The sequence below is a fragment of the Hordeum vulgare genome, chromosome 7H, assembly GCF_904849725.1.
Source record: "Hordeum vulgare subsp. vulgare chromosome 7H, MorexV3_pseudomolecules_assembly, whole genome shotgun sequence".
In the NCBI taxonomy this organism is placed as follows: Eukaryota; Viridiplantae; Streptophyta; class Magnoliopsida; order Poales; family Poaceae; genus Hordeum; species Hordeum vulgare.
Window position 1 is genome coordinate 69,780,176 of NC_058524.1, and position 9,586 is coordinate 69,789,761.

Here is a 9,586-nt window from a genome sequence, read left to right on the forward strand (position 1 = left end):
CTTGTGGTTATGGTGGTTTGAAAGGAACTGGGCTAATCAAGGAGAAAGGCTCAGGAATGCAGGTGAAATATATATTCACTGCAATTGCATTTGTTGGAGTACAAAACATACATCAAGCAACAAGAGAAAGATTTGCAGGACATAAACCAGGTTTGGCGCCCTCCTCCTCACGACTTCCTAAAAATTAATACGGATGGAGACTTTAGACAATCAACTAAATCAGGGGGTGGGGTTTTTCCATAAAAAATGATCGTGTAATTACACTAGTTGCAGGAGGCAGGGAACCTGGAAAATGTCGCTGAACTGCTACAAGCTGAAGCTCTAGCCATGCTCTGTGCTGTGAATGAAGCGTCAAGGATGGGCTGCCAAAGAGTCATTCTCGAGACAGATGCAGTTGTACTGAAGCAGGCAATCACAAGCGACCAGTATGACTACTCGAGTCTAGGCGTAGTGTTCAAAGAAATTAGAGCAATGATGCAATCTTCTCTTCAATATTGTAAAGTAGAAACTTGTCCAAGGGCTTACAATATCTCTACGCACTATTTAGCTGCTCATGGTGCAAGTATGGAGCGAAGAACCTATCAGATATGTCCTGATCCACTCCCTAGGGATGTAAAAGACCTTGTTGCTGGCGAGTCCAGCTTGCCTTGTTAATGGAATGCTTTGTGCTCCTTAAAAAATGAGAAGTGCTGAAAAGTTACCTCTTAGTCATGTGGACCGAGTGGCTCAACTAGAGTCCTCAAAAAGCAATTGCAATCCGTATATTGAGTTGATCGCTTTAGCTCAAATTATTAAAAGATATAAGAAATTATTGTGTTCTAATTGTAAGTTTGCACAAAAAGACAAGGGTGTGCTCCACCGGATCAAGCAGAGGATGATGTTATGAATTGAAAATTTAATTCATATTTACTGAATACTGAATTACGATTAAACTTCTGTTTCTTGAGCATAATGAACATAACATTTAAATTAAACTTTGGATTCACAAATAATAATTTCTAACTCACATGATATTTCATAAATATATAACTTACAAAGGTATCGCCAAAGAATAAAAAAGAAACATTAAACATGACTCTCTTCCTTCTCTTAGTGCGTACAAGAATGAATTTTACCGGTGTGTAAACCATATTAACAATGTGAAAAAATTCAATCCTACGATAATTAAGAAGCACAACAAGCATTTCTCTCCTCCTTAGCGCTTTTATGGTGCTTGGGCCAAATATATTTTTATATTAAAATTTTATATCTATTTAAACTTGAAACATAATATATATTTTAATGAGTGTAAGTTTCCATTAGTTAGATATCATAATTAACCACATAAAAAATTGCAAAAATATTTGGAATAACAAGTATAGTGCTTTTATTATATCCTTGTAACATATAATAAAGAAAATTTAAATTGTATTATGAGAAGAAAAAAATTTGATTTTTTTTAAATTGCACTAATTATATAGTATATACCTATATATGCATGCATGTGCGTCTTCTTATATAGTTTAATATCATTAAATATAATGGTGGAGATTTGTGAACTACACACGCTAACAACTCTGTTAATAGCGGTTCCTAGTAATATTACTAGGCAATCACATTTATAGAAACTTCTAGAGCATGGCAAAGTGTATTGCAAGTTTGGTTTATTAATAAGTTCACAACATGTGCATGCATGCTTTCTACTTGTATTTAAAATTACATTATTATTATTCTAATCAAACATAAATTATTATGAATTTTACTTTTGTGTGGTTAACAATGATACACACGTGCGAATATATATGTATACTTACAACATACAACATAAATTTGACAGAAGCAAAATTGTCATTCATGTATACATTGCAATGAACATCTATACTTATTATTTAGAATATTTCTGCAACGGATGTCTATACTTATTATTTAGAATATTTTGCAACAGGCGTCTATAATTAATTCAAAGAATATCACAACTAGGTTTTATAATTAATTTAAAGAATTTTTCTTCACGTCATTGATATAAAAAACACTATAATTATTATTTCTTTATTTTTCAATATTTTATATGGTCAACTATAATGGCTAACTAATAGAAATATATACTCATTAGAAAACTATAGTGTGTTACAACCTCACATAGATATAAAAGTTTGATATAAAAACATAGTTTTCCCTCGGCACCATAAGGACACAGGTGTCGTCCTTCCCATGATAAGTGATGAAAACATAATGCCTGATGGGAACAACGTCGAAGAAGTGTCTGTTTCATGTGCTGCAGGAGAGACTTATTGATTGGATTCCCTTCTTGCATTTGTAGTGTGGCGAGGCCACATGCTGCCTAGTTGCCTCGTTTAGCGCCTTCCCAAACTGTCCGGATAAAGCACGATCTAACATGTGTGCACCAACCAGATGTGATTGCACCACATGCGCTTGCGCTTGGCGCACAACCATATTAAAGATGTGTGACCGACGAACCATGGTTCGTGGTTCCTAAATGAAAACGGAGTACGGTCGCTGCCTACACTAGGTGTTGCCATCCTGTGAGTCTTCCTTCACCAGTTGTTTAGTTGAATTTTTTAGTGGAAATTGTTGGTGGGAAATATGTTAGCCTCAATAAATCAAGACTACCTTAGGTTCCGTTCGGTTCCACTGGAACCAAACCTCCAGGGGATTAGACCCACCTAGGGATTTGGTGTTCCCCACCTCGTCACCCAATCCCCTAACCAATAAACCCTGGTAATCCCTCTACAATATAGTCTGTTCGGTTAGTCCTCCACAACCTCCCATTGATGGTCTTACACTGCAACACCAAATCAACCAAACCTCCTATAGTTGTTCTTTGTACCAAATCAAAGGAACATCATAGACATCAAACTTGCTATAAATTTCATAAGCCTATGCACCAAATCAGCAAAACATCATATGAGAAGCTTGCTACAAGTTGATAATTTTGAAGAAAAAAAAGATCCAACTCAAACGATACAACATGAACTCTCAGTATATAGAAGTAAAAAACGACCCTAATCAACAATCACTAATGTATAATTTTTTTTTGAGCATGATCAACTTTTTGCCGTATTGAACAAATGACTCTCATCTTACCAATGTCGCTTTCGTAGTGATTGATGCACTGCATTGGCAATAAAGGGAAGTCAGTCCACATCAAGGACTAATGTCACAAAATAGCCATGCATTGATGACTAGCAGCAAGGAAATATCACAAAATAATCATGCATTGATTTCAAAATTTCACAGATCAAATGGGCAGCAACAACGCATCCATATCCACCAAAAAAATGATGTTCCAATGGAAGGTTGCAAATAGCAACACAGAATGATAATATTAGAAATGACCAACCAGGCATATATATATAAATGATATGTCGTGCTATACATTGTGTAAGAATATAGTGCAGATGCTTAGATCTATTCAATAACAATATGTGTAACTGATTGTAACAGAGGGTGAAGTACCAGTGGTGTACTGCTGTTGGGCAAAGGGTAAATGTTTTAGAGACAAACTGGCATATGATCTTGAAATACAAATCCTTGATCTAGGCACATAATCAAACAATCAAGGCACATAATAACAACAACAATTGATCTAGGCACATAATAAAATCGAACAAAGAAATTGATGTAGGCACATAATAACAGGAGCACCACCACCACAATGAGCAAAGAAATTGATCTAGGCACATAATCAAACAATCAAGGCACATAATCAAACTCTGCTCTTATCTTTTCAAGATGAGATGATACGCTTTGTTGTACGGAACACATAGCAATGAGCAGTTTTTTTTGCCTTTTATATCATGGTAGTACTTTAGGTGTTCTATGCTTACTTGACAAGATGTTTATTCAGCCAAACAAGTGGTATTATTCAGCCAAACAGGTGTTATATGCTTTAGGTGCTACAACACATAATAACATGTGTATTATTCAGCCAAACAAGTGGTTGCTGAACCTTAGAAAAATAATTAACTTCCTTTTCTTTCTTGTTAATTTTCAACATGAGTTAACAAGCATACACACACAGAGGTGGCTAGGCTAGGTTTTGCATATAACGGCAACAATTGATAAAAAACAAGGGAGCTTCATGTGAGTACCTGAGTTATTCCTTTTTTGTTCTCAGCCACATAAGAGCAGTCTCCGGTCTGGCACTCATGAAAATCTCTCGGTTCTCGGGGATCTTGAACATTCGGAAAGCCTTGACTTCTTCCTCGGGTGTGATATCCATTGTTTTCAGCAGATCAATGCAGTTTTTGATAGAGTACTCGTCCACAATCCTTGGCTTGTTCCTCTCATCTTCCACCTACTTCACCCTTATTTCCAAGTACTTATCCATCATTGCAGCCACATCGCTATTCGCCCCCCTCAGCCTCTTTGGTTCTTTTTCTTGTCCATTTCTTGAGGGTGCAGTAGCCAAACTTGGTTGCGTTTGATGGGGCTCCACAACAATATTTTCTTGCACAAACACCTCCTCAACATCTTCATCAATTTGCACCCTTTCTTCTCCAAGATTCTCACCATTGGCTGATGTTTCTCCTCCAATATTCTCATCATGGTATGATGTTTCTCCATGATTCTTGCGAAGATACTCACCAGCTCCTCCCAGATTCTCGAGTTGTGCTTGGGTTGAGTACTGTGATGACTCGATAGATGTGAAGTTGTATGTCCCTTCAACAGTTTGCCTACAAGTTAAAGTGACAATCGAATATAAGATTTCAAAATAAAAGACTGAACAAACATAAAACAATGACATGAGTATCTGAATGAAGTTGATAACTGACCATCATGCAATTCTCCCAAAGCGTCAAAAAGAGGGAAACCTTTTGTCCTGAACTTTCCAGCTTTAGGGCGTGACTACATAGTTGACAAAAACAATGAGATTAGAGCATGAAACAAAGCAATGAAACGTTTAGGGAATAACAATGACATTCTTACTATGATAATGTTTTTCCAAAGTGGAGGATCTGCTCGAATCTTGCACTGCTGGTCATCCCATGAAACACCGCTTTGCTTCCTTATCTCTTTAATCATCTTATATTCTCTTTTCAACTCTTTCTCCTTTTCTTGGATCTTCTTCTTCTCGTACCTAGCATATGGATTCTTCTGGTGGAATTTCTTCACTATCTTATTCCATGCTTCAGAGCTCCATCCATTTTGACCCTTGTGTTCAGGTGTAGCATGCTCACGAAGCAAGTCCACGAGATCTTTCTCAAGGCTTGCATTCCATTGTGCTCTATCTTCTGCATTCCACGTATCATGTTAATTTACCTTTTTCTATCTTAACTATTTTTCACGTAACCAGAGAAATATTTAAGATTGTATAAGAGCTAGTTTATTACCTTTTGGAGACCCTCTCCTCCTCTTTTCCACACTCCCCGTAGGGGGTGACGCACTACGCCTTTCAACAACTTCTTTCAGGAGGTTCAACCATGGTGATCCTCGAGCAGTCATCATAATGATTTCTGGACAAAACAAGTATCCAAGTGACTATTTATAACATGAGATGAAAGTAAAACAAGTTTCAAAGTGACAAACTATTACAAAGCTTTATTGCTCCCTAAGGTTGCCGCTGATAATCTGCCCACATTTGATGAGCAATTGCATCCCTAAGGTTATCGTCTTCATGGTTGACTTGATGATTTTGGGGAATGTCACCATCAGGAAGATCCACAAAATTCATGGGAGATATGTTGTTTGGTTGATTATCTAACCAACGCTCATATCCTTGGTGAGATCGAATGATGTTATGTAAGATTGTCGCTGTTGCTGGAAGCTTGACTTGATTCTCTATTCGATGATGTGTACCCACTTTCAGAATTGGGAACCGCTTCTTCAAGACTCCCAATGCCCGTTCGATATAATTTCGTAACACGGAATGCTGATGATTAAAGAGCTCCCTATGATTTTGGGGTCGACGGCGACCGCGTGCAAACTCCTTGAGATGGTACCGAACACCATGGTACGGTGCCAAGAAGTAAGGAGTGTTGGCATAACCGCCATCAACCAGATAAAACTTGCCCGGGGGTACTTGAAACCCATTGTTAAGTGCTAAGCAAAGAACTTTAGCATCAGTCGCGGATCCCTCCCAACCACAAGAAATGAAGGTGAAGCTTAAGTCAAAGTCACACACGACCATAACATTATGGCTTAGGGCCCCTTACCTATTTATGAACGGTGCGGCCTTTTCTCCTGAAATTGTTATGGGAACATGTGTCCCATCAATGGCCCCAATGCAGTTCTACAACAAAATAGTACAAGTTAGCATCTAAAACATGAAGAGTAAGATCTCGATGTGGATGGACGATGTGGATGAAAGTTGACGAAATAAAAACCTGAAAATAAGGAAAGGATCTCGTGCTCGATTGAATCTTTGGATATACTTGATCAGGATTTGGAGGCTTCAAGAAATGCTTAGATAGAGTAGGGATGATGTTGGAGAAATTCTTCATGTGCCAATGGAACGTATCCCCACTATGACCAAAACAAACTTGAAGATCTTCGAAGGAAGAATTGTGGGATAACATCCACATAAACAATGCTAGTTTCTCTTCGACTTTAATTCTAGTGTCAGACACCAAATTCTCGCGTCGAAGATAACCAACCAAAGATCTGAAAATATGAGGTTCCATCCTAAATGCTACCAGGCAGTTTTGATGTGTTCTTCGACTAACTCATTAACAAAGATCTCGCCTGTTAGCAACGACGTATGACGCCGAATCCTCGGCCCCCTACTAGCAACTCCACCGGTCTCCATCAAATGTAGTGCAGGGAAAACAAATAGCATCATTTTGTCATCCTCCTCCTCCCTCTTCCTAATACAATCCCTCATATGTGAATCCATTTTATGACTAAAGAAGAAAAAGGCCACTAGTTATCACTACTACAACAGTAATAGTGCAAGGTATCCAAACAAATGTCCATGCAAAAGTAACTAATAGTAATATAATTATAGGGACTAAGCAAGACTACCAAATTTGTAGCATATGCATTATGAACTACATTATTTTACTATAATATGGTTATTACAACTTCTAATTTATGGTTATGTGCTAGGTTTAGATCAGTATAAACGTTGTTATATTTTTTTATGGAGGGGTAAAAAATTGAGTATATAAAGGTTTCATAATAAACACGCCGAGTATATAAAGCATCTTCAATTTATTCAGAGCTCACTTATCGTTCTAGCTCTTCTTCCAGCGTGCGACTAAATGGTTCTTGTGTTGGCGGCAGTCTAATGAAGTGTTACGAGTTGGGCGTGAAGTGGTCAATATGCTTGATTCAAGTGCTACTTGATCAACAGGTCTATGCTGGCTGGAACGGTAGAGTATATAGTACATCCAGCAATGTTAGCTGGGTTATGAAGCAACACCTAATAGGTTACTCCCAAACATATAGCAGAAATTAAAGCACACAACATTTGACATCCTGGTACTAGTGTTTTACTACATTAGGAACAAACAACATAGGGGCATTACATAATACGCTACATTCTGAATGAAGAATAGTACAACCAGTTCAACACTTCCACGCGTACTTGTGCTCTAGTTGAAGTTCTTCATGTTCTTTGCCTAGAACAGACATAGTCTTGCCTACAAACTAAACAGTGCACTACGTAGAACAACACATGATTCCAGCTTCTAATTTATGGTTATGTGCTAGGTTTAGATCACTATATACTACTAAACAATGCACTACGTAGATTGTTGTATTGCCATTTTAGTTGCTAAAATTATTATACTTCGACTACGCTGCAACTTCCTGATACTATTGTATTATCTAATCTTGACTAGTGAAGATAATCTGGATGACTGAACTGAAACCAAGCGCATCTGCAGATTCATCAAAACAATTTACATCTGCTTGTGCAAAACAAACAACAGACAAGTTCATATATGCAATATACCAGAGCACGTCCATATGACTGCAGTTAAACTATGTGTAGCAAGCTGGTAATCTCTGTCCGCGTTCTTTGCCTGAGTGGATGTTACTAAGGGACAACAAGGTGACATTTTTACCTTTGTGTGGGCGTTGGCCTTGCAGGTCAGGTCGAGCTCCTTCTCTCACCTCCTCGCTGCAGCCATCTCCTCCCCTCCTCCTGGTCTCATCCTCTCCCCTTCTGGATCAAAGGGGAGCTCTGCTCTGCACGAATCTGGTAGAGAAACGCAGCCGACGGCAGCTCCGGTCGATTTATGCACGGATCTGGCCGAGAAACGCAGGCGAGGCGGAGTACGTACCTCTGGTAGATTCGTGGAGGACGAAGGGAGAACGCTCGCGGAAGGCTGGCGCTTCTTTGTTCCCACTGATGCCATGCCCTCCGTCCTCGCGGCCGGTACCTTCGCCACCGTCGCTATCGCCTAGGGTTCGCGAGAGGAGAGGACGATTTATCTTTTTTGGGAGGAGAGGCGGGGTTTGATTCCATGGGAGGAGAGGTGGGGGTTGATTCCCCGCTGAAACCAGGCGGTTTTGGAAGATATCGTACGGGATTTAACCCCGGTTAGGTGTAACCAAAGACAATTAACAAGCTCACAGGGATTTAACCCCAGTCGGGGAAAAACCCCGGGGTTTCACCGGGTTTCGGCTTTGATCCCGGCAGAGGTGGGCGTAACCGAACGAAGCCTTATGAGGAGCATCGTTAGGGCTAGTCGTGCAGCGGGAAGACATTGTTGGTTTGTTCTTGTGGACAACGTGATACACATAAAAATATTGCTACTCAATCACACCGAGGAACAATATGATGGTGCACGTAATGATCAAACTCATCAACGAGCAGGCTGGTGGAAGGAGTGCAGTTTGCCGGTGAAGTGTGATGATTCCCACAACTAAGTTATACCTCGAGATGTGATAATATCTCTGAGACAATCTGCCAATCAAGAGTCGAAGAATATGATCCCTTCGAGGTATCCACACATTCCGAAGCAGTAATCCGACATCACCCCGACGTCCATGACAAAAGCACCGAGAAACTAGCAAGAGAAAGTCTAGCAACACTTTCCGTCTAAACAGAAATATAGTTTTATAGACTAATTAGACCAGGATTAGATCTCATCTAATTATGAGCCTAATTCTATCAAATCAATTAAATCAGGATTAGAACATGTCTAATTAAGAGTCTAAACCATTAGTCTAGTTAGATCGGAAGAGTGTGGATGTATGTGGGAGAGACACCATTAGGACTATTGTGCATCTAGGGGGTCTCTCCCCACTATTATAGGTGGAAGAGAAAAGGAGGAGTCCTCCTCTGGTCGCAACGAACCAAGGAGAGAAGGACTCCCTCCCTGATCCAATTCGCCTCCTCCCTTCCATCTATTGGGTGCACCCCCACTTCGGGCCTTAAGGCCCACTAGGGGTTGTCCTTCGGTTCGTCCCAAGAGTAACTTCTTTCAAAAATTAAATCTCAGTTTTTTTATGCCTCGGGAACCCATTTCGAATCCCCGAAAACCTTTAACATAGACTCATGCTTTTCAAAATCATGTTATACATTTTCGGAATTCTTGGAAACCTTTGAGAACCACCTGAAACACTTTGGAAACTGCGAGAAACATTTTTTGTGCTCATTGTATCATTTGTGTTGTAATCATAACTACTGCTTATT

The 9,586-nt window shown here is 39.4% G+C and overlaps 1 protein-coding gene across 1 annotated transcript; it reads right to left on the reverse strand.

Annotated features, from left to right (window-relative positions):
- Window positions 1-4,096: 4,096 nt before the first annotated feature.
- On the reverse strand, window positions 4,097-5,445 carry LOC123408313. The gene is made up of 5 exons (XM_045101443.1): window positions 5,334-5,445; window positions 4,930-5,234; window positions 4,776-4,848; window positions 4,463-4,662; window positions 4,097-4,297 (listed from the first exon to the last, which is right to left on the reverse strand). The coding sequence occupies exons 1-5, from the start codon at window positions 5,443-5,445 to the stop codon at window positions 4,097-4,099; spliced, it is 891 nt and encodes a 296-aa protein (XP_044957378.1).
- Between the last annotated feature and the right edge of the window lie 4,141 nt (window positions 5,446-9,586).

What these genes read in the sequence shown, in the direction of transcription:
- LOC123408313 (XM_045101443.1), bottom strand. Translation starts at nt 5,445, where the DNA reads ATGACTGCTCGAGGATCACCATGGTTGAACCTCCTGAAAGAAGTTGTT. An exon ending in TTTGGAAAAACATTATCATA is followed by an intron (nt 4,849 to 4,929) that starts GTAAGAATGTCA and finishes TCAACTATGTAG; the next exon opens with TCACGCCCTAAAGCTGGAAA. An exon ending in TTGATGAAGATGTTGAGGAG is followed by an intron (nt 4,298 to 4,462) that starts GTGTTTGTGCAA and finishes AGGGTGAAGTAG; the next exon opens with GTGGAAGATGAGAGGAACAA.